Genomic DNA, 25,571 nt, shown 5'->3' with positions numbered 1-25,571 from the left:
AACTGGAACATGCCTCTCCCAGGAGTACTTTTCAGTTCAGTTCAGTTCAATTGCTCAGTCGTGTCCAGCTCTTTGCAACCCCATGGACTGCAGCATGCCAGGATTCCCTGTCCATCACCAACTCCTGGAGTTTACCCAAACTCATGTTCATTGAGTCAGTGATGCCATCCAATCTTCTCATCCTCTGTCATCCCCTTCTCCTCCTGCCTGCAATCTTTCCCAGCATCAGGGTCTTTTCAAATGAGTCAGTTCTTTGCATCAGGTGACCAAAGTATTGGAGTTTCAGCTTTACATCAGTCCTTCCAATGAATACTCAGGACTGCATTACTTTAGGACGGACTGGTTGGATCTCTTTACAGCCCAAGGGACTAAAGAGTCTTCTCCAACACCACAGTTCAAAAGCATCAATTCTTCTGCGCTCAGCTTTCTTTATTGTTCTACTCTCACATCCATACATGACTACTGGAAAAACCATAGCTTTGACTAGATGGGCCTTTGTTGGCAAAGTAATATCTCTGCTTTTTAAAATGCTGTGTAGGTTGGTTATAACTTTTCTTCCAAGGAGCAAACATCTTTTAGTTTTATGACTGCAATCGCCATCTGCAGTGATTTTGGAGCCCTCCAAAATAAAGTCTGTCACTGTTTCCCCATCTATTTGCCATGAAGTGATGGGACTAGATGCCATGATCTTAGTTTTCTGAATGTTGAGTTTTAAGCCAACTTTTTCACTCTCCTCTTTCACTTTCATCAAGAAGCTCTTTAGTTCTTCTTCACTTTCTGCCATAGTGTGGTGTCATCTGCATATCTAAGGTTATTGATATTTCTCCAGGTAATCTTGATCCCAGCTTGTGCTTCATCCAGTCCAGCATTTCTCCTGATATATGCTTAGTCTGTTCAGTCGCTCAGTCGTGTCTGACTTTTTGCAACCCCATGAATTGCAGCACACCAGGCTTCCCTGTCCATCACCAACTCCCAGAGTTCACTCAGATTCATGTCTATTGAGTCAGTGATGCCATCCAGCCATCTCATCCTCTGTCGTCCCCTTCTCCTCCTGCCCCCAGTCCCTCCCAGCATCAAAGTCATTTCCAATGAGTTAGCTCTTCCCATGAGGTGGCCAAAGTACTGGAGTTTCAGCTTTAGCTTCATTCCTTCCAAAGAAATCCCAGGGTTGATCTCCTTCAGAATGGACTGATTGGATCTCCTTGCAGTCCAACGGACTCTCAAGAGTCTTCTCCAACACCACAGTTCAAAAGCATCAATTCTTTGGCACTCAGCCTTCTTCACAGTCCAACTCTCACATCCATACATGACTACTGGAAAAACCATAGCCTTGACTAGACGGACCTTAGTCAGCAAAGTAATGTCTCTGCTTTTGAATATACTATCTACGTTGGTCATAACTTTTCTTCCAAGGAGTAACTGTCTTTTAATTTCATGGCTGCAGTCACCATCTGCAGTGACTTTGGAGCCCCCCAAAATAAAGTCTGACACTGTTTCCACCGTTTCCCCATCTATTTCCCATGAAGTGATGGGACTAGATGCCATGATCGTCATTTTCTGAATGTTGAGCTTTAAGCCAACTTTTTCACTCTCCTCTTTTACTTTCATCAAGAGGCTTTTTAGTTCCTCTTCACTTTCTGCCTTAAGGGTGGTGTCATCTGCATATCTGAGGTTATTGATATTTCTCCCGGCAATCTTGATTCCAGCATGTGCTTCTTCCAGCCCAGCGTTTCTCATGAGGTACTCTGCATATAAGTTAAATAAGCAGGGTGACAATATACAGCCTTGACGTACTCCTTTCCCTATTTGGAACCAGTCTGTTGTTCCATGTCCAGTTCTAACTGTTGCTTCCTGGCCTGCATACAGATTTCTCAAGAGGCCAATCAGGTGGTCTAGTATTCCCATCTCTTTCAGAATTTTCCAGTTTATTGTGATCCACACAGTCACAGGCTTTGGCATAGTCAATAAAGCAGAAGTAGTTGTTTTCCTGGAACTCTCTTGCTTTTTCCATGATCCAGCGGATGTTGGCAATTTGATCTCTGGTTCCTCTGCCTTTTCTAAAACCAGCTTGAACATCAGGAAGTTCATGGTTCACGTATTGCTGAAGCCTGGCTTGGAGAATTTTGAGCATTACTTTACTAGCATGTGAGATGAGTGCAATTGTGTGGTAGTTTGAGCATTCTTTGGCATTGCCTTTCTTTGGGATTGGAATGAAAACTGACCTTTTCCAGTCCTGTGGCCACTGCTGAGTTTTCCAAATTTGCTGGCATATTGAGTGCAGCACTTTCACAGCATCATCTTTCAGGATTTGAAATAGCTCAACTGGAATGCCATCACCTCCACTAGCTTTGTTCGTAGTGATGCTTTCTAAGGCCCACTTGACTTCACATTCCAGGTTGTCTGGCTATAGATGAGTGATCACACCATTGTGATTATCCAGGTCGTGAAGATCTTTTTTGTACAGTTCTTCTGTGTATTCTTGCCACGTCTTCTTAATATCGTCTGCTTCTGTTAGGTCCATACCATTTCTGTCCTTTATCGAGCCCATCTTTGCATGAAATGTTCTCTTGGTATCTCTAATTTTCTTGAAGATATCTCTAGTCTTTCCCATTGTGTTGTTTTCCTCTATTTCTTTGCATTGATCGCTGAGGAAGGCTTTCTATCTCTTCTTGCTATTCTTTGGAACTCTGCATTCAGATGCTTATATCTTTCCTTTTCTCCTTTGCTTTTCACTTCTCTTCTTTTCATAGCTATTTGTAAGGCCTCCCCAGACAGCCATTTTGCTTTTTTGCATTTCTTTTCCATGGGGATGATCTTGATTCCTGTTTCCTGTAGAATGTCGCGAACCTCATTCTATAGTTCATCAGGCACTCTATCTATCAGATCTCGGCCCTTAAATCTATTTCTCACTCCCACTGTATAATCATAAAGGATTTGATTTAGGTCATAACTGAATGGTCTAGTGGTTTTCCCTGCTTTCTTCAATTTAAGTCTGAATTTGGTAATAAGGAGTACATGATCTGAGCCACAGTCAGCTCCTGGTCTTGTTTTTGTTGACTGTATAGAGCTTCTCCATCTTTGGCTGCAAAGAATATAATCAGTCTGATTTCGGTGTTGACCATCTGGTGATGTCTATGTGTAGAGTCTTCTCTTGGGTTGTTGGAAGAGGGTGTTTGCTATGACCAGTGCATTTTCTTGTCAAAACTCTATTAGTCTTTGCCCTGCTTCATTCCACAGTCCAAGGCCAAATTTGCCTGTTACTCCAGGTTTTTCTTGACTTCCTACTTGTGCATTCCAGTCCCCTCTAATGAAAAGGACATCTTTTTTGGGTGTTAGTTCTAAAAGGTCTTATAGGTCTTCATAGAACCGTTCAACTTCAGCTTCTTCAGCATTACTGGTTGGCGGATAGACTTGGATTACTGTGATATTGAATGGTTTGCCTTGGAGACGAACAGAGATCATTCTGTCGTTTTTGAGATTGCATCCAAATACTGCATTTCAGACTTTTTTGTTGACCATGATGGCTACTCCATTTCTTCTGAGGGATCATTCCTGCAGTAGTAGATATAATGGTCATCTAGTTAAATTCACCCATTCCAGTCCATTTTAGTTCTCTGATTCCTAGAATGTCGATGTTCACTCTTACCGTTTCTTGTTTGACCACTTCCAATTTGCCATGATTCATGGACCTGACATTCCAGGTTCCTATGCAATATTGCTCTTTACAGCATCGGACCTTGCTTCTATCACCAGTCACATCCACAGCTGGGTATTGTTTTTGCTTTGGCTCCATCCCTTCATTCTTTCTGGAGTTATTTATCCACTGATCTCCAGTAACATATTGGGCACCTACTGACCTGGGGAGTTCCTCTTTCAGTATCCATTATTTTGCCTTTTCATTACTGTTCATGGGTTTCTCAAGGCAAGAATACTGAAGTGGTTTGCCATTTCCTTCTCCAGTGGACCACATTCTGTCAGACCTCTCCACCATGACCTGCCTGTCTTGGGTTGCCCTGCTTAGTTTCATTGAGTTAGACAAGGCTGTGATCCTAGTGTGATTAGATTGACTAGTTTTCTGTGAGTATGGTTTCAGTGTGTCTGCCCTCTGATGCCCTCTTGCAACACCTACCATCTTACTTGGGTTTCTCTTACCTTGGGTGTGGGGTATCTCTTCATGGCTGCTCCAGCAAAGCGCAGCCACTGCTCCTTACCTTGGATGAGGGGTATCTCCTCATTGCCGCCCTTCCTGACCTTCAACGTGGGATGGCTCCTCTAGGCCCTCCTGCCCCCACGCAGCCACTGCATATAAGTTAAATAAACAGGGTGATAATATATAGCCTTGATGTACTCCTTTCCTGATTGGAACCAGTCTGTTGTTCAATGTCCAGTTCTAACTGTTGCTTCTTGACCTGCATACAGATTTCTCAGGAGGCAGGTGAGGTGGTCTGGTGCTTCCTATTAGCACATCCTGTTTTCTGGTTAATACTGGATTTTGCTAGCTTGTCACAAAAGGGCAGCAAGTACATTTTTTCCCACCAAGAACAACATGAGTATGTTCCTAGTGCCTCTCAGCTGTTGGCTGTTTATCTTTGTAGCCTTGATGGACTTTGAGGAAGATTTCCCAGCAGACATGGAGTGAGGGACTAGGGTGAATAAAATTAAGAGCATTGCACTGTGGGTCTCAGTCTGTAGAAGACACCCAGTAGATATGTCCCTCCACACTGTTCCTGGGTTCTCATTCCTGCCCGTGGTCTCCAGTACTAGCTGTAGGTTGCTTTCTCTAACCTAGATCTTGTTCCTTACCCCTCACATGCTATCTAAGACCATGTAAAATGATTTCTTCCTTCTGAATATCTTCCTGCTTCTTTCAGAGAATAGTAACTCCAACCAAAATTGAAATCTAGAAGTCATATCAGATTCTAACAGATTTCCCCAATTTTTTATCTATCAAATCCAACTGTTCCTGTCTGTGTTAACTTCTCTGTCTGCAATCTTGCATGTTCCCTCCATGCCCACTGCTTCTGCCTCAGTCTAGCCCTCACAGGAGTTAGGGTAGTAGTCTTTCAACTGGCTTTTCTGATCTCAGCCTAACACCTGCCAATCCACTCTCCACACTGCAGTCAGAGTGAGTCTTCTAAGATACTGATCAGATTCTCTCTCTTCTGCTGCAGAACCGCAGTGACACCCTCATTGTTCTTAGGATCAAGCCCCAACTTGAGAGTGCAGTGCAAATGCCCAGCTCTTGGCTTAGACTCTTCACAACCTCACTTCTCAGTTTCCCTGTTTGCCTCCAGAACATTAGCCATGCTCAGCTACTTAGATTTCTCATAATGAGTAGTTCTCTACTGGATTTTATCTGCCAAGAGTGTTCTTGGCTCCTCTCAGTGTCCTCTATTGTTTTTCATCTGGCCTAAGGCCACTCAATCAGATGGCATACCCAATTAGCTAAGCCAACAGAACTCTGGAATTCTACATTATTCTTTAAAACTCTAATTCTGTCTTTGTTTTAATTCTAGAATTTTTTACCCCATAAGACATTCATGAAAACTTAAAAATAGACAATAATAGAGCTCTGTACCTGAGGACACAATACCTGAGTCCTTCTGCCTCAGCTGCCTGCTGGTCTGTTACCAGTCAAGTAGTTGACCTTTCTGAGCCTCAGTTTCCTTACCTGTAAGACATTGAACTACCTGGGATCTGAGGAGCTTTTGAAGACTGGGTCTGTACTTCTAATGTGCATGGGAACTCTTGTTCTTTGCAAGCAGATGTATTTAGATAGTGCTATTTTCTATCTTCTTGGCTCCACTGATAGTACAGTGGCTGCATTGTTACCCTTAACTGACTCGCTGCTCTGGAGTTCTCTGGTAGAAAGTTGGCTGTTTCTTGCTCATCCAGTGTGATAAACTCTCTACGCTGAATTCCATTTTTTTCTAAAGCAATAACTTTGTTATTAGTAAAGAACTGTATGTTCTTTAGATAAAATTTAGGCTATTTAAACAATCATAGATAATCTTTTGAAAAATTTTATCATCTAAAAGCACCCCCATCTATCTACATGCATTCTTGTTCCAGTTATTAGATTTACAAGGAGGTTTTACTATTCAGGAAAGTATTCCCATCTAAACATAAGATTATATCATTTCAGCTCTGTATTCAGTGTCGAGGAAACTGCCCTTTTCATTAAAAATTGTATGAACATATGGGGAAATGTTTATTAAAAGTGATTGATTAGCCGCAACATGGTTTGGGGAGACTTTGAGCTGCAGAAGGAGAGAGAGGAATGACAAGGAAGAAGGAGGAGGAGAGGAAGGAAGAGAGGAGCGAAAAAGGGAGAGAAAAATGAAGAATGGGGCGGGCGGGCAAGGAGTAGAGGAAAGAGAAGCAAAAGGCAAAAGAGAAACACTAGTCAACACTGTAAAGCAGATATACTTTAATATATATTATAATAAAAATGAACAAAAATTGTTGCTAAGGAAAATGTTCATCTAATCTCAATAAAATGTTTCCCCTTTTCTATATAATGTTTATATATCTTCTATAGAAAGTTTATATGGGAGCTCTTGTCTATATAACATGTCTATATAATGCCTATATTTTTGTTATATATTTCCAAGTAAGATTTATAAGATTTTGTATAATAGTAAATGTTCATCTAATGTCAATAAAAGATTAGCCCTTTCTTAAAAAAGGAGCAAAGGAGGGCAGAAAATAGTGTAGAGAAGGGAGAATTATCTACAACACAGGTGGCGGTTATGGGAATGTTGAAGTCTTGCGGCGCAGACAGTGGTTCTCACAGAGGCTTGAGAGCAAGAATGGACCACAGTTAATGTTTATGTCCTTTGTTTTTCTCTCTGTGAACCCCATGAGGGTAAGTTTGCTTACAAAGACTGTGGCTTAGTGGTTTAGAGCTTGGGGCCCTGGAACAAAACTACTTAATAGCTATTTAATGGCTTTATGACCTTGAATAAATTACATAACTCCTCTATGCTTCAGCCTCTTCATCTGTACAATAGAGACATTTGTGAAGATTAAGTGACTACACAAGTTATCAGAAGAATAGTTGGTAGATAGTCAGCACCCAAATGTTAAGTACTGTTATTTATAACACTGGATATAAAAAGCCTACAAGTAAACCATTAAACAATCATAATCTTAAATTCTAAAGTGAGAGCAACCTAGGTCCTTGTTTGGGATTCAGAGGCAGATAAAGATGGCCTGATCTGCTGATCCAGTGCCTCTGGAACGTTGAGGGTGCTTGGAGACAATGTGTCACACGGAGTCAGGGAGCACAGCTCTGTGGGAGGGTCCCCAGCTTCACTCCTGACAGTTGTAAGCATTTGTCTGTGCATCAGTGTTCTCTGTAAAATGGAGAGTGTGGGACCCTTACAGCATAGAGTAGTTTTAAGTATAATACATAAGTGCCTGGCACATAATAGGTACTCAGTTAATATTAACTTATCATGAGTTCCAGTTTATTCCTATTTCTTTTATTCATTCCTATCTTTATTAGACTTTGATGATATGCATTCCAGACTTGTTTTGCCGTTAACATTGTTGACCATTTCTTTTTATAAATAAGTAGGGGATTACTGACTCACTCCAGTATTCTTACTTGGAAAATCCCATGGACAGAAGAGCCTGGTGGGCTGCAGCCCATGGGGGTCGCAGAGTCAGACATGTCTTAGCAACTAAACAACAGGGAGTAGTGAAGTCAAAGCCTTTGGATATTGGAGGAAAGCCTTTCCCGTTATAAGGTCAGGGGTCTTTCTGGGCTCTTCTTTTCTCAGTTGAAACCACTGTCATTGGTATTCGAAGGAATTAGAGATTCAGCTCAGTTTATCATACTCACATGATACTGAGTTCAGAATAAGACATCTCACCCGGGCAGTTTAAAATAATACCATTCTTTGCCCTTTTTATTCTCTTTCCAACTGACAGCCTTTATTCTGGGATAGTTATATTAGGAATATTTTCAAATTCTAAAGACATTTCATTCAACCTTTAGAAGAGAAGCTAAATATTTCATAAAACATTTCAGTATTTGAGTTTTCTTATGGCAACAGAGTTAAAACTGCCTTAAAGCATTTCATTTTCTCTTCAATCTTTCTTCTAAAAGCACATACCATATCCTCCCTTCTGTCAATTACTTATACTGTGTTGGATTTGATAGGTAGGAATGTGGGTAAATGTGTAAGTTGGTAGAGTTCAAAGTATCACTTTTAATTCCCTTTCATTTGATCTTGAGCCTCTGTGTCTTGGTAGCACATTACATACACAGATATGTGGTTGGGAAAGGTGAATTGCATTTGAAAGCTATTGTGTAAAAAAGCTATATTAGTCATTTAATATAAGAATTCGGTATATAAGTAAAAATGGAAGGCTAAATATATATGTTGGTAGCGTGTGTGTGAAGTTACTTCAGTCGTGTCCGACTCTTTGTGACCCTATGGAGTGTAGACTGTCAGGCTCTTCTGTCCATGGGATTCTCCAGGCAAGAATGCTGAGGTGGGTTGCCATGCCCTCCTCCAGGGGATCTTCCCAACCAGGGATCAAAGTCAGGTCTCCTGCATTGTGGGCAGATTCTTTACAGTCTGAGCCCCAGGGAAGCCCAAGAATACTGAGTAGCCTATCCTTTCTCCAGGGGATCTTCCCTCCTGCATTGTAGGAGGATTCTTTACCAGCGTGAGCTACCAGGGAAGTCCCATATTTTGGTAGATACACATATTAAATCTCAATGCATAATTTTGCTTATAATTGGAGTTCTAATTTCACCAGCTGCCAGAACCTAAATAAAGCTTCCTTTTGGGTAAGGTAAGAGGATTGCAATTACTCATTGGTAATTGCTCCAGTGGTAATGGGTAAAGACTGGCTCCAAAGCATTTGTCCTGGTTTGAAAAATGAAACCAGATTATCCTTAAAGTGTGTGCTGTTTAAATAGAGAAGCATGATCCCTTCAGGACCTGCAGGTGGAATAAGAAGTAGGGAAATCTTTGCTCACCTGCAGATTCAGATGCTGCCCCCACCACATCACCTCATGCGATGACCTGAGCCAAGTTACGACCCCCTCTGCATGCCCAGAGCAGTCGGTGCCACCTCTCATATTGTGACTGTGGGGGGACTTTTCTCTCCATCTTCCCTGTGACGCCCAGCAAAATGCTGTATGCTTTTAGTGAATAATCAAAATGTTTTGAGTGAATGACATAAAAGATCAAATTGGAATCTGTTCATTAGAAATGGTTTTTAAAAATTGTTTATCAAGCCAGACTTTAAAATATATATTTCTCTTGAAATTTTCACATAAACCCGTAATGGATATCCCCATTCCTACCTTACCAATGAAGAAACTGAATTTCAGAGGCACCAAGTAGCTCATTTAGTTTATACTATTAGTAAGAGATGGATGGAGCCTGGAATCAAGTTCAGTTTGTCTGGTTGTAACAGCTGTTCTCTTAATATTATCTGCACTGGTTCATGATAAGCATGTTCCCCCTCCCCCCACCTTTTAATATACCTTCTCCTGTCATCATGATTAATCCTCATTTAAATATTTTTCAAGTTCTAATTTCTGCCAGGGACTTAGGCAAATCATTAAATCAGCTGGCCTTTCATGATTTCACATGGTGCCAGCTGGGCTCTCTGGATTCAGGTGCTTGAGTCCACCACCTTCTAGCCACATGGCATTGGGCATGTCTCCTTACTTCTCAGGGCCTCAGTCTTCTCATTTGTAAAATGGGGGCAACAGTAGTACCCACCTCACAGGGTCTTTATGACCCTACTTGGTGCCTCTGAAATTCAGTTTCTGCATTGATAAGATAGGAATGGGGGCATCCATTAGGGGTTTATGTGAAGATTTCAAGAGAAAATATATTTTAAAGTCTGGCTTGATGATCTATTGTATATTGCTTTTTAATGGTCCTGGCATGTTCGTTGTTGTTCAGAAGCCAAGCTGTGTCCAACCCGTCGCAACCCCATGGACTGTAGCATGCCAGGCTTAGTGAGTGCTATATGGGGATTACTTATTGTTTCAGCTAGCATTGTTCAGATAAGGTCATTCACGGAATCCTTTAATCTTGGAACACTAAGAAAGGGGTAAATACTTTTGAACGGTTTAAAAGTTTTAACAGCAGAGGCTGACCTTTTCTAGTTTAATGAAAATAGTTCACTTTCTGATGCTCTTCAGCATGTCCCCCTCTGAAGGCAGTTAACCTGATCTGGGCTAGGTCAGAAAACACACTTGATTTCTGTGTCCACCAAGAAATGTGCATCCTTCTCTGGATGAACACACACATGTTCACACATATCCAAACAGTAAACACCAAGAGGACATTAGCAGCTCAGCTCACTGGTTAAACTACCTCCTGAGTACTAAGAGCTATCTCCTCTCTGATTGAACTGAATCAAACTCATCTATAATTGAGGCACTGATAGGATGGGCTTGCTTAAGCATGTGCTGCCTTAAAATTTTGGTTTAAATTTTCTATAAATTAGAAATAAAATTTTGGTTTAAATTTTCTATAAAAATAAAATTTACGGTGATTTTTGCTTGCTTAAAAAAAAGATTTTTTTTAAAGTCCCTGCTCTCATCAGAGATCCTGTTTCAGAAAAATTAATAGAAAATACTGAATGTGAAGGGGAGGGACTTTTTTGAGAGTTTTAATGTCAGTGCTAAGAATGTGAGAGTGGGAACAAATGTTTCTTCTCCATCTGGGTCTGGTAATATGTCTCTCAGAGCACTGTTTCTAGAGGGCGCTGTGGTCCCGTGAGAGGAACAGACTCTGGACTGGGATGTCGATTCAGATTCCAGCTCTGCCTCTAGGCTAGGCACCCACCTTCTTTGACCCTCAGTCTCCTCATCTGTAAAATGACCATAATCAGCACCACTTCACAGATTTGTGTTGACAACACAAATATCTGCTTCCTATTTTATACCCCTTTCCCCTTTTACCAAAATAGTTTTCAATTTCAATTTGTTCTAAAAATCATATAATTCTATTTAAAAAAATTACCCCTAGACCTTTAACAACACAAGGCAGAGGGACCATGTCTTATTCCCTATTGCGTTGCTGTTTCCCGGTCCCCTGTCTGATGCAAGGAAAGCTCTGTTTCTGTCCTAGAGCAACAGTAATCACCCCCATAGTTTCTAGTAAATCGGACTAGGTTTGTCACAGAAGAGGAATAGACAGGAAAATAAAAGAAATAGTGAGTATTCTTTATAAAATTGGAATATAGTTGGTTTACCATATTGTGTTAGTTCTAGGTTTAGAACAAAGTGATTCAGATATATATTTTTCCAGAATATTTTTCATTATAGGATATTATCGGATGTTGAATATAGTTCCTTGTGCTATACAGAAAATCCTTATTGTTTATCTATCTGATATGTGATAGCATACCTTTGTTGATCCTGTACTCCTAACTTCTCCCTCCCTTCCCCACTTTATCTCCCCCATCACTTTCCTCTTTGGTGACCATAAATTAGCTTCCTATGTCTGTGAATCTGTTTCTGTTTTGTAAACAGACTCATTTGTGCTATTTTTTAGATTTCATGTGTAAGTGATGTTATATACTATTTCTTTGTCTGGTTTTCCTCACTTACTATGATAATCTCTAGGTTCATCCATGTTGCTGCAAATGACAATATGCCATACTTTTTGTGGCTGAGAGGTATTCCATTTTATATATATACACACACACACACACACACACCACTTCTTCTTTATCTATTCATCTGTCAATAGATACTTAGATTGCTTCCATATCTTGGCTATTGTAAATAGTGCTGCTATGAACATTGGGGTACATGCATCTTTTCAAATTAGAATTTTCTTTTTTCATGGATATATGCCTGGGAGTGGGATTGCTGGATCATATGGTAGCTCTATTTTTAGCTTTCAAAGGAAAACTCGACACTGTTTTCCATAGTGGCTGTACCTGTTTACCCACCAATAGTGTAGGAGGATTAATAATGGGTATTTTTAACCTGTCATGAGTGTAGCTGTTTGCAAGACTCAACCTTTTATTTTCCTTGCAAATATAATCTTCAAATGTATGTTAACTGAGGGCTTTAACAAATTATTTTACACAAACTTGTAAGTGTGCATTCTTATATACTTTACCTGTGCTTCTTAGCCTTTAAAAAAATTCATGCATTAGAAAGTTTCAAAGTAAGATTCTTTAAAAGCATCACATTAAGGAACTTTCAAAATGTAAATAATTTGATTCCTCCAGCAGATGATTTGAAAGTGGGGAGTGCGCTGTTAACTGGTGAGAACAGGCTAACGGCTGTTCCATTTTCTCCCAAGTTGGATGACCAAGGTTTCTTCTGCAGGTGGAATCCTGGCTTGGCTTCAGTTATCAGACTCTCAGAACATGTATCAGACATGAATATAGCAAGGAATACACCCATAAGGAGACAGTTAAGGGGGTGGCCCAGGAGGACTGGTGCCTGTGGACTGGGTAATGCTCAGTGTGCCCCTGGGGTGCTTGGCAGGGAGGCAGAGAAAGAGAACAGAAGAAGGGGCAAAAAGGAACAATAAGGTAAGTGGTGGTAGAAAATGAGAAGAGAGAGAGATGGAATAGATGAGATTCAGGAGTTTGAGGAAAACTAAAATGTGGCCTTTCAAAGGCTTGTAACTCAGTCTGTAGCAGTGAGGCAAATGTGTGTAAAATGTGCTTTTTGTATAGCGCAGCATTGAATTGTGTTATGAAGAAAATCTGATTTTTATAGTCATCTTTGACTCTCCAGGTAAATATGCATAAACTCAGAGTATTAGAGAAACAGGCAGGTCAAATACTAAGAACAGAAACAAACTTAGGTACGGACAGAATTCTGATACAGGCAGAATAAGTTTCACAAAAAAGTTCAGGTACATGTCTCAACTCTATTGATGGTTTAACTTTTTCTACTGATTGAAATGACCAGAATTCAGTAAGCCAGTGCTTAGACATGCTTTATGTTCTGCTGATATTTTTACTTCATTGATATTTATCTTTTTGTTCCCAGTACTGTCCAGCAGTGTGCTTCACACAAAGCAGCTGCTTAATAAATATTTGTTAAAAGAATGAATAAGGGACTTCCCTGGTGGCCCAGTGCTTAAGAATCCTCCTGCCAGTGTAGGGGATACATGTTCAATCCCTAGTCCAGGAAGATCCCACGTGCCGTGGAGCAACTAAGCCCGTGCTTCGCAGCTCCTGAGCCCTCACTCTAGAGCCCATGCTCTGTAAGAAGAGAAGCCACTGCGATGAGAAGTTCATGCCCCACAACCAGAGAGTAGCCCCTTCTGGCCACAACTAGAGAAAGCCTGTGCAGCGGCAATGAAGACCCAGTGCAGACAGAAATAAATACATAAAAGTTTAAAAAGAATAAATGAAAGACCAGTATCTATTTTACTAGGATTTGATTTATATTACAAAATAAGTAAAATTTTGCATCTTTTCCTCATTTTCTCATGTTGTTACTTATGTCAGCCTCATTTTCCTTCATTCACACCATGAAGACTCTAGCAGAGCTTCTGAAGATGAACATCAAATATTCGTTTTTCTGCATCCAAATGTGAATTCTCCTGCACGTTCCATAGCTCAGTGTATAGAGTGGAGCCTATTTGGTTTCTCTAAGAATATCCTCTCATGATACGAGAATAGATCTGTCCACTTCACAGAACACTAGTTGACACACCACACAGAAACAGGCTCAGAGAGGTGGAGAAATGGCAGGTGACAAAAGTCTCAGAAATCAGATGGACTTTAGTATCACTTGCTTTCATAATTTCTGTTTATATTCTTATGGCGACACATAAGTAGGAGGGAAGGTGGAAAGCTAAAATTCCCCCGATAATGAGGAGTGCTTAGATTTTTATTGCAAGCTAACTCACCAGTTAAGTATTAAAATATTAATCAAAGATAATCAAAAGGTAACTCTGAAGAACAGGTTAAGTTCAATCGAGAACTAGCATCCCAAGCCATCTCAGTGAGTTCAAATACAGAAGCCTGTCCTTCCTCCTTTCGACCTCCAGGTGGTGCTGTTTACCCAGCCATGGCAAGCCGGTGGCCAGCCCCATTTCCTTCCCTTAAGATTCAGAGCTGGGCTTTCATTTTTTCAAAATATTTTCCGTTTCCACAGATGTGTTCTTTTAAATGGCCAATAAATTTTTGTAACCACTATTTGAAAATTTGCAAAGTTATTGTGAATTGTGCTTCTGAGCCAAGAATTTTTTTTTTTTTTTAATGTCCAAGGCACACCCAAAGTTAGGCGTTTACATTTGTTCCTTGGTCCTGTACCTTTTTTAGTTTCTTAGAACCCAGACTCAATCACAGACATTTGAGCTGTCAGTAGAACTCATCCAAGTCCCTTTAAACACTTATGTGATTTAAAAATAGATTTCTCTTTCAGTTAAGGCACCTCAACTCCTTGGGCTTCTCAGTAAAGAACACCATCTTTACTTTATCCCCCAAAGCCAGGTTCCTAGCAGACTTGACCTGATTTTTTGGTGAGGGGGCTCTTGTCAGACACCCAGAAATGTTTTGATGATTTGAGGGTGACCTTTCCAATGACACCCTGCAGTTCAGTCTAAATTCCTCAAAAAAAAAAAAGCAAAATCTTTCCTAGGGAAAAAACCATAGTGGTATCATGAACAGTTTCTTTCCATTGCAATAGATTTCAGTGGCAGGAATGGTAAGAATTTTGTTGTACAGTGTGGACATAGGATGGGGCTGCAGTGGTATCAGTTTTACCATCGATGAGGTATGGAATTTTTAAGATTGGCTTTAAAAAATAACCTATTAACATGCTTTTCTTGTTCTTTTCCCCCCTTTTCTGTCACAAGGGGTTTGTAAACAAACTGGATGAATTTATTCAATGGTTAAACGAAGCCATGGAAACCACTGAGAATTGGACACCTCCTAAAGCAGAGACGGATGGCCTAAAACTGTACCTGGAGACACACTTGGTAAACAAGACTATGTTGCTCTTAATGTTAGTTAGGGAAGAATTTTAATGTGGTCCTTGTTTGTTTATGGAGAATGTAGATTTTACTTATCAGAAGTCATTTTATGCTAATAAACCAAGTTTTAATGGGGTAAATTACAGAAGCTGAAAATTTACAGGCATTTCAAGTAATACTATGAAATCTAAATTCTGCATATTTAAAGCTATTTTTTAAAAACTTTTCCTGAAAAGGTAAGTAATTATTTTTAAAGATATCTTAGAAAATTTTACTAGACCCTTGCTCTCTAAAGTGATGACTGAAGTTTTTCTTCTTCTTAAAAAAATAAATGAAAGGTCATTTTGATGACCATTCTAAGCTTTCTAGAATTCTTATAAAATTAATGAACCTCTCATTATCAAGAGGGTCTACTTTATCTGTTCTACACTGGGTTATTTTAATAAAATATTTAAAATGATGATCTCCATCATTTTTGCTGCTATGTGGGTTTTTCAGCATATAATTAATACAACTGTCATTACTCTTGTCCCTGTGCACAAGGAAAGCCATGGAGAGAAAGTAGAAAACACTTGGATGAATATGCTTCTGAATATGTTAGGAGCAAGAATTATAGACTGGGGGACATTTGATGAACCTCATGAGGTTTTTACTGAATGCTTCAAATGGCCGATATCAATTATGAAGGGGTGGAAACCAAGTAGTAGAGTGTGATAAAGCATGAAGAAAAAGCACATTGTCAGAGGAAATGAAAATTCAAGCTTTCAGGATCTCATCTTTATTCCTTTCACCGATAGCATAAAATTGACAAAGGCAATGAACACGAATTCTTGGGTACCCAGCTGTGGGGCTGATTCTCTGCCCCTCTCACACACTCAGAATTTGGATTGAATAAACATTGCGTGGGAGTCCTGCATATATGTGAGTTCACAGGGTTCCGGAATCGCTCCCTGTGATATTAAGTGCACGGAGGAGAAAGAGAAAGGAGAGAGAAGGGAAGAAGAGGGGAGAGAGAGCAGGGATGTTTTTTAGTTCTTCAGCGTTTGTGTTTTGCAGTGTGATTTATATCATTGCAAGAAAAGCAGGAAGAACAGCCTCAAAATCCTATTGCTACATGTAAATGTCCTGTGGATGATTTTTTTTTAAACTCAGAAAACTGTGTGGTAGAGGCTGAGTATATTGTTTCCATTTTTAGAGACCTGGGTTGATGTGTAAAAATGCCACTGACCCTAACTACCTCTCTTGTACATGGGCTTTTGAATACTACCCTTAGTATTCAAATCCCTGTTGAGTAGAGCCTTGATTTTTTTTTTTTAAAGAGGGCATTTCATAATAGCAAGATGAAGATATTCACTGCTTTATAATGTAAATTGTATTAATTAGGATGTCAACTTTTCACTGGCATTGTTCTGACAGAAATTCTAATCTGTGTTTAAACAGGAGTATATGAACTTTATTTCACATTAAATGTGCTGTCTTAATTTCTCTTGATTTAATATTTTATGGAAAACACAAATTTCATTTTTGAGGTCCCAGAGGGCATGAGGACACAAAGGGCACTTTAACTCTAGGTTATTTATTGAAAACCAGGCAAGGAAAATATGAACCAAGGTCTCTCCTCTCTTTGGGAGCTGAATGACCTGACCTCTTTTTAAGCAATATGTACTCCTCTTCTCAAATCCGTATTGCAGAATTATTCACTTAGCACCCCTGTGTTGGCCTCTGTCTCATTCTAGCCCAACACCATCCACTAGAACTTTCTGTGATAATGGAATATTCTATATTGAACGTCCATTGTGGGAGCCACTAACCACACCTATCTACTGAGCACTTGAAATGTGGCTAGAGTTAACTGAGGAAATGAAATGTTAATTCTAATGAATTTACATTTGAATTTAAATTGCCACATGCGGCCTGTGTCCACTGGATTCTGGTCTTGAAAATTGCAGAGCTCTTTGCAGACCATAATGAATTGCAGGTATCCAGTACTGGCTTCATAATGATATTCCCGCCTAAAATATAGAAACTGTTATTCTCTTTGCTATGGATTCTACCTTAGGTCCACAGCAAACAGTTCTTCTTAAAATGTCTGTCTATCTCTTAAAGAATAACCTTGTTTCCACCTGATGATCAACACTTTTTTGAATGAATTTTCTCCACTACCATGTCTGTATTAGTTTCAAGAGATAACAGGAACATCTTCATTACCTCTGCTTTGCAAATAGTGAGGGACTGTAATCTCAGATTTGTTCACCATTGTGAAATCACAATCTTAGGAACTGAAATTAAGAGTAATTTTGTTTTAACAGTTGCTGAAGACCTAGGGTGTATGATTGCCCTTGAGTGATGCTCAAAGACAGTTATTGAGTCACTGGTTTACTGCATGCCGTGTTAGTTAATCTAGATACAGCCTGTCATTTAAACATCTTTCATGCAAACTCTGCGTTACTCTGTCTCTCTGAGCACAATGTCTATCTACATAGCTCCTGAGCAATATTGTCATTTATATTTTTTTTGTATTTTTTTTACTATAGTGCTGAGTTAATATTGTTATTCTTCTCAAAAGTAGGTGAAAAAGAATCTACCTTTCCATAAAGAAAGTATACAACTAAGCCTAGAGATTTATATTTCTTAGTTCACCCTGTATAAGTCTTTGCTGCTTCTTAATGAGTAGGCAAGAGGTATTTTAAAGACTATCTAGTATGTGGAGTTAGCTACATGATGAACATCTCTGTAGAGTCTATAATTTAATGTTAAACCAACGGATGTGAAAGCATCTGGGTCCCATGTCTTCCCTGCTTTAATAATGTGATAGAATAGTTGGCACCCTGCAACATTTATTATAAAGAAAAGCAAATAAACAATAAAAAAGTTGTACATTTATATTTTGATACTTAATTCAATTATTTTCCATGACAGTAACCAAGGGTTTTTACCAACACAAATCAATTAAAGCTTTACAATACCTTTCTGAGAGATATGAAGGAACTTTATTCTAACTGTAAGAAATACTGTGAAATTGCAATGATACATCAGTGATTTCCCATGATAATTAATCATCTGCTTGCAACCTGGCTGCTCCTTCAAAAATACGATTCATGTCTTTTTAGAAAATGACGTTTTTAGGAAAATGTCAGTCTGGAAAGATATTTTGCAAATATTGAGCACACTGGATGACCCTCTTTAAACACTACTTTTACAGTAGCACTGTGTTCTTGAATGGATTTCCTCCTTCTTCACCTCTGTCAACTTTTTGAAACAGCTTCATTGAGGTATAATTTTGACATACTAAATTGCATATATTCAAACATTTTACAAGTTTTGACAAATTGACAAATGTGTACACTCATGAAACTGTCACTACAGTCAAGACAGGCAACATATCTATCACTTCCAAAAGCTTCCTCCTGCCCCTTTGTAATTGATCCCTCCCTGCCCTCTCAGACTTTTCTTCATCCCTAAGTAGTCATGAGCCTTTAGTTTGTACTTTCTAGAATTTTGCATAAGTTCACTCAAGCTATATGTTCTCTCTCTCTCTCTTTTTTTTCCTTTTTTGGTCTGGTTTCTTTCACCCAGCATCAGTCAGTTCAGTTCAGTCGCTCAGTCATGTCCGACTCTCTGCGACCCCATGAATCACAACACGCCAGGCCTCCCTGTCCATCACCAACTCCCGGAGTTTACCCAAACTTATGTGCATCGAGTCAGTGATGCCATCCAGCCATCTCATCTTCTGTCATCCCCTTCTCATCCTGCCCCCAATCCTTCCCAGCTTCAGGGTCTTTTCTAATGAGTCAACTCTTTGCATGAGGTGGCCAAAGTATTGGAGTTGCAGCTTCAGCATCAGTCCTTCCAGTGAACACCCAGGACTGATCTCCTTCAGAATGGACTGACTGGATCTTCTTGCAGTCCAAGGGACTCTCAAGAGTCTTATCCAGCACCACAGTTCAAAAGCACTTCAATTCTTCGACACTCAGCTTTCTTCACAGTCCAATTCTCATATCCATACATGACTACTGGAAAAACCATAGCCTTGACTAGACAGACCTTTGTTAGCAAAGTAATGACTCTGCTTTTGAATATGCTATCTAGGTGGGTCATAACTTTCCTTCCAAGGAGTAAGTATCTTTTTATTTCATGGTGGCAGTCACCATCTGCAGTGATTTTGGAGCCCCCAAAATAAAGTCTGACACCGTTTCCACTATTTCCCCATCTATTTTCCATGAAGTGATGGGACCAGATGCCATGATCTTCGTTTTCTGAATGTTGAGCTTTAAGCCAACTTTTTCACTCTTTTCTTTCACTTTCGTCAAGAGGCTTTTTAGTTCCTCTTCACTTTCTGCCATAAGGGTGGTGTCATCTGCATATCTGAGGTTATTGATATTCCTCCTGGCAATCTTGATTCCAGCTTGTGCTTCTTCCAGCCCAGCGTTTCTCATGATGTGCTCTGCATACAAGTTAAATAAGCAGGGTGACAATATACAGCCTTGACATACTCCTTTTCCTGTTTGGAACCAGTCTGTTGTTCCATGTCCAGTTCTAACTGTTGCTTCCTGACCTGCATACAGGTTTCTCAAGAGGCAGGTCAGGTGGTCTGGTATTCCCATCCCTTTCAGAATTTTCCACAGTTTATTGTGATCTACACAGTCAAAAGTTTTTGGCATAGTCAATAAAGCAGAAATAGATGTTTTTCTGGAGCTCTCTTGCTTTTTCCATGATCCAGCGGATGTTGGCAATTTGATCTCTGGTTCCTCTGCCTTTTCTAAAACCAGCTTGAACATCTGGAAGTTCACGGTTCACGTATTGCTGAAGCCTGGCTTGGAGAATTTTGAGCATTACTTTACTAGTGTGTGAGATGAGTGCAATTGTGTGGTAGTTTGAGCATTCTTTGGCATTGCCTTTCTTTGGAATTGGAATGAAAACTGACCTTTTCCAGTCCTGTGGCCACTGCTGAGTTTTCCAAATTTGCTGGCATATTGAGCAGCACTTTCACAGCATCATCTTTCAGGATTTGAAACAGCTCAACTGGAATTCCATCACCTCCACTAGCTTTGTTCGTAGTGATGCTTTCTAAGGCCCACTGACTTCACATTCCAGGATGTCTGGCTCTAGATGAGTGATCACACCATCATGATTATCTGGGTCATGAAGATCTTTTTTGTACAGTTCTCCTGTGTATTCTTGCCATCTCTTCTTAATATCGTCTGCTTCTGTTAGGTCCATACCATTTCTGTCCTTTATCAAGCCCATCTTTGCATGAAATGTTCCCTTGGTATCTCTTAATTTTCTTGAAGAGATCACCCAGCATACTTACTTTGATTTTGTATGTTTTAATTGTTCATTTATATTGCTGAGTAGTATTCCTTTGTGTAGATATAATGCAATTTGTTTATCCATTCACCTGATGGTAGACACTTAGGTCATTTCCCTCACCACCATTTTTATTATCTAAAGAAGTAAAAGTCACCCAAAAGTACATTTAAGTAGAAGCATCATAAATAGTTTTTCCCTTCAAAAGGATTTTTATTATCTTCAGTTAGACTGCTGAGAAGCAAAGCAGGAGAGCAGGACAGCAATTTTTTCCTCAGAGATTACAGTCCATGTCCATTTGCTGAAAAGACAACTTTCATTTCCTCAGTAGTGTTTATCCATGCCTAACTCACCAAATGGCACCACATCATATGCAATCAATTGCAGGAAAACAAAGCAAAAATTGTGTTCTTTTTGTTTGTTTTTTAAACCTGTAGCCAGAGTATCCAGTAAGAGAAGGCAAAGTCAAACTGACACCGGACATGTGCACGGTGATTAGAAGTAAGAGCCACGCCCAAAGGCCTGGCTTGAACTTGGGAGACAAATTTGCACAGGCAGCGCCATGTCAGGTTGGGCAAACATTAACCAACCACATAGAAAAAGCCTTGGAAAAACAACATTCTTAATTCAGTTTGATAAATGAGAAAACATGAGGAGGGGGGTGATGATGATGAGTCCATATATATTAAGCATCTATGAGTGCCAGGCAGTTATTTACCTGTTAGGAATACATGATGAATGAGTTTCACATCTTTCTTCCAGGGATTGGTAATCTAAGGGAGATGACCATAGATTAAATATAGTCATCTATAGACCCACAAATGATGAATGTAATATAATTTGAGCAGTAAACTTCTTGTGAGATAAGCCAAGTACCATTTAGAGCATAGTGTGAAGTTTTATTGCTCTTCCTCAGGGTAGGGAAGGCTCAGAGATGTAATTTGATGTAGACCTCATAGACCATATATGATTTCTTGGAAAAAGAGGAGAGGTGAGGAGGTGGGAGGAAATTTTACGGGCAAGTAAGGGAGGTGGGGTGAGCTATTTGGTGTGGCTGAGTCTATGTTGTGTCTTGCAGGTTACGGCTGGATGGTAAAAGAGATTGAATGCCCTTTGAGTGGACTGAACTTTTCTCTGTGGGTAATGGGGATTCATAGAAGGTTTGATTTTATTTTAAAGCAGGAGAGTGACAAGAATCAACTGTAAATTCCATGGGAGAAGTCTCAGCTTGCCATGAATTAACTGGATAAATCCATGGATTAAGTGAGAGAATAACAACGGGCATAGTGGAAAATGAATTTGAGTATAGCATTTGAGGGTCTTCCCTGGTAACTCAGATGGTAAAGAATCTGCCTGCAAATGCAGGAGACCTGGGTTTGATCCCTGGATCAGGAAGATCCCCTGGAAGAGGGAATGGCTACCCACTCCAGTATTCTTGCCTGGAGAATTCTCTGGACAGAGAAGCCTGACAGGCTACGGTCCATGGGGTCACAAAAAGTTGTACCATGACTGAGTGACTAACACACACACACACAGCATTTGAAGGATGTGCTGGTACTGGCACTCTGGTATCAGATTTTTTAAATGTGGGTGGTTTTTTGTTTTTTTTTTTTTTGAGTAACTAATACATGGATAGAACACAGAATTCTACAGGTAAATAAAGGAAGGGAGTAAAAAGGCATGCCTCCCACCTATGTCCACCCCCATGCCCCCCAGCCACCACCTTTACTGGTTCTCTTCCTGAGGTGACCATTATGCCTTGTTTCTTTGTATTCTTTCAGAGTTACTCCTGGTATTTGAAAACAAATGCATATGTATAATTAACTTTGTTCTCTTAATTTATATTAGCAATAATTCAAAATCAGTAAATATATAACTATTGCATGCTTTCAAATGGCTGCTCGGTGTTCTATTTATGAATATGCCATCGTTTATTGATGAAAGCATAGGTTGTTTGCAGTCTTTTTCTATTATAAACAGCGCTTCAGTGAATATCCTTGGATACTCATTCTCTTGCATAGTATTGGCTTATCTTTAAAATAATACCTTTCATGTGAAACTTCTGGGTCAAAGGTTATACATATTTAAATTTTTCATGTATTGTCAAATTGTCCTTGACAGAGATAGTGCCAGTTTATACTCAGCAATGCATGAGAAAGCCTATTTCTGCATGTCTTTACTATTAGACCATGTTATCAGATCGGTTGATCTTTGTCCCTTTGATAAATGTCATCTCATTGTATTTTAGTTTTTATTCTTGTATTTAGGTGGTGTCGAGTACCACTTTTTATTTTTAGAAGTCATTTGCATTTCTTTTCTAAGAACTGTGTGCTCATATTCGTAACGTACTTTTCTGCTGGGTCATTGGCCTTTTGCTTTGGAATTTATGGGAGCTTTGTGTATATTAAGGAAATGAGTCCCTTTTTTTTGAAGTGAATAGAAAATGTTTTTAAAAGAAACTATTTTGGGGGTTCTGTTCTAAAAGAACGTGGATATATCAGCAGTTTGAGGAATCCACAATTAGTCAGGCCTGAAGGCCGGACTGATAAGTATGTAAAAGGTCTCTAACCCTGGCAAAAGCGTGTTTGGTTTCCAGTACTGAAAAGGCCAGCATGTGCTAGAGACTTTGCTTCCTTAGTCATGGATGGAACAAGCCTAAGATTAGGGAGGCTGTTGTTGAGTGAGAGGGTTAAACGAGGTCTGAGCAATGAGAGAAATGGAGAGGAAGTGGACAGGGTTAGGCAGTAGATGGATAAGAATAGAGGCGATAGATTAGAAAGGGGGTGAATTAGAAAGAGATGTCAGCAGAAAAATATCTCTTCACTTTTTGATGCTGTTGTCTGGTCAGAAGTCTCATTACCAACATCTGGCTTGTCTTCTGTAGTCTCCCCAGATGCTACCAGTGCCCTTGGGATTAACACAGGAAGGCCTGCTGCCCACAGCAGCCAGAAATCTGACGAAGACTTCAATGTATTGAAGGGTCTGGAAACTGGCTGGAAACTTCTCTGTGTATGGGGCGGGATTGAAGCTCCAGGGTTATTCTAGGAGTTTGTGAAGTCAGGGAATGTGAACATTATAAGAAGTATTCACATGGAAAAGAGGGGACATTATTAGAACTCAGCGATTACTTTTGGGGGCATTTGCTTAAGTGGGGAGGAAACTGTCTTTCATACAGCTGTTGGAATTATGGAACTCTAGTTACAGGAAAACATTAAGTTATACTCACTGGAAAAATTTAAACTGTATAAAGACAATGAAATTAAAAGTAGAAAGGCTTATACTTTCTGGATAACCAACATAAACAGTTTGTTCTATATCTTTCTGGACTGGACCTTTTTACATAAAAGTGCACACATTATAAAGATTTTTTGCTCATTGTGCATACTGTTCAGTGATTGTTTTTGTATCTTAATATATCTCAGACGTCCTTCTGTCAGAACATGAAAATCTACTGCACATTTTAGCTGTTCCTTAGTATTTGTGTGGATTGGCCACACTTTTCTTAACCTTTCTCATAATTATGGCTATTTAAGCTGCCTCTTTGTTGATGCTTTGGCAAATAATACTGCAATGAGCATTCACGTTGTTGTAACAACAGTTGAGCGTTTCCTCCTTGTCCCATTGTTGTCTGTCTACAGCAGAGTTGCAGTCTACCTGAGTTGCTGCTATAGACAGACAGCAACAACAGCAGCAGTTCAGGGTCCCATGTAATGAGAGTCTGCCATGTTTTCAGAAAAGCTTTTGCTCCAGTTCCTAAAAAGTGAATAGGGCCATGTTTGTGTGTGTGTAGCTCTGAATTTGTGTTTGTAAGGGTAGTTTTTAAAGCCCACTTTCCAGAACCTTGTTCAGTTTAGAAGTGGTCCCTGCAATTTGAAGTGTCTTCCTCAAGGGGGCACAAACGCACCAAAACCCTGCAGACTACTTTTGTATTGGTGCAGAATAGTCTGAAAACTTTTCCTTATTCCTTATTGTGTCATTACCCTGGGAACTTACAAAAGCAGTTTGAATTGAACTAATAATGTGACTGGCTAACAAAATCTCAATACAGATGTTTTCATGCATTTAGCAGTTATAGTTAGATCTTTATGTTATATCATTTTAAATTAAATCATATTTTTCATTTGTATCATAAGAAAAACATGATACTTCTCACCGAGTTTTTAGTCATGCCAGAAAATTTCCCAAAACACATTCAACTCTTTTTCTTTAGCTTGCCCTTCCATGTCCACCTGTGTTCCACGTTTCATTGTCTGAAGCTAAGGGATGACAGGCTTTCCATTTCCCACTTCCTGGTGCCCACCTCTCCCTGCCTACCCTCCTCTGCTGAGATGATAGGCAGCTCTGGCCTGAAAACGTTGAGCTTCATAAGACCAGCAGCTACCACATGCCTGTACGCTTCAGTTAATAAGAGACCGTCGACAGACTTCAAAAGCCTGAGCTGTGCGAGTTTGGCCGCCACCCCACTCAGCCTCATGGAGCAGGGCTGGTAGCCTTGTAGGAGCTTTGAAGTTCTATATGCTTGTCCCCCTTGATTCCTGTCAGTTTAAGGTTTAAGGTGAGTAGCTGAGAGTTTAGTAGGGAGCGGCATCACTTCTCTTTGAGGGATTTGAGGTACTCAACTTGCAACCTTGAGTTCCTTCCTTTGGTAGCTTGTGGAAGAAAGATCTGTTGGGGATTTATAGCATGCAGGCATTTTGAGGTTGATGCGTGGGGACAGGAGGCACACCCTTTTGCTCATGCAACTAATTCTGTGCATCTGGGAGACAAATAGTCTTGTCTTCCCCTTGAACTGTTCAAAGTACCTGGGGATGTACTTTTTGCCTGACTCAGTTTAAGGACTCTTGTTCCCATCATTCTGAAAATTGCTGTCACTTGTACATTTTCCTGATTTATTACTTTATTTTTTTTCTTTCAGATGTGATGACTATTTTAAAATAGAATGACAGAGAATAACTGGATTTATTTTAGCACTTGCTGTTTAGGGTTCAGTTCAGTTCAGTTCAGCCACTCAGTCGTGTCCGACTCTTTGTGACCTCATGAATCGCAGCACGCTAGGCCTCCCTGTCCGTCACCAACTCCCAGAGTTCACTCAGACTCACGTCCATCGAGTCGGTGATATCATCCAGCCATCTCATCCTCTGTCGTCCCCTTCTCCTCCTGCCCCCAGTCCCTCCCAGCATCAGAGCTGTTTAGGGTGGTGGTATGCTAAACGCTGAAAGAAAGTTTGCAGAGTGCCTTGTACTACGAGGGTTCCTGCATGGATTGAAGGACTCTGTGTGTGGAGAGCCAGTGGGTGACCTAACTCACTTGAGCCAGGGTGTGTCA

General features: G+C 40.0%; 1 protein-coding gene across 2 annotated transcripts in view; it reads left to right on the top strand.

Annotated features, from left to right (window-relative positions):
• The window catches only part of AKAP6 (A-kinase anchoring protein 6), a 389,020-nt gene that overhangs the window by 119,719 nt on the left and 243,730 nt on the right, over positions 1–25,571 (top strand). For both annotated transcript variants that reach the window (XM_040257143.1, XM_040257142.1), the window contains exon 5: positions 14,823–14,945. In XM_040257143.1, the coding sequence (XP_040113077.1) occupies positions 14,823–14,945 (123 nt within the window). The remainder of the gene's footprint in view (positions 1–14,822; positions 14,946–25,571) is intronic.

Source organism: Oryx dammah, unplaced genomic scaffold (assembly GCF_014754425.2).
Source record: "Oryx dammah isolate SB20612 unplaced genomic scaffold, SCBI_Odam_1.1 HiC_scaffold_16, whole genome shotgun sequence".
NCBI lineage: Eukaryota > Metazoa > Chordata > Mammalia > Artiodactyla > Bovidae > Oryx > Oryx dammah.
The sequence above is the reverse complement of the archived record's forward strand: the minus strand, read 5'-3'. Positions and strand labels throughout refer to the sequence as shown.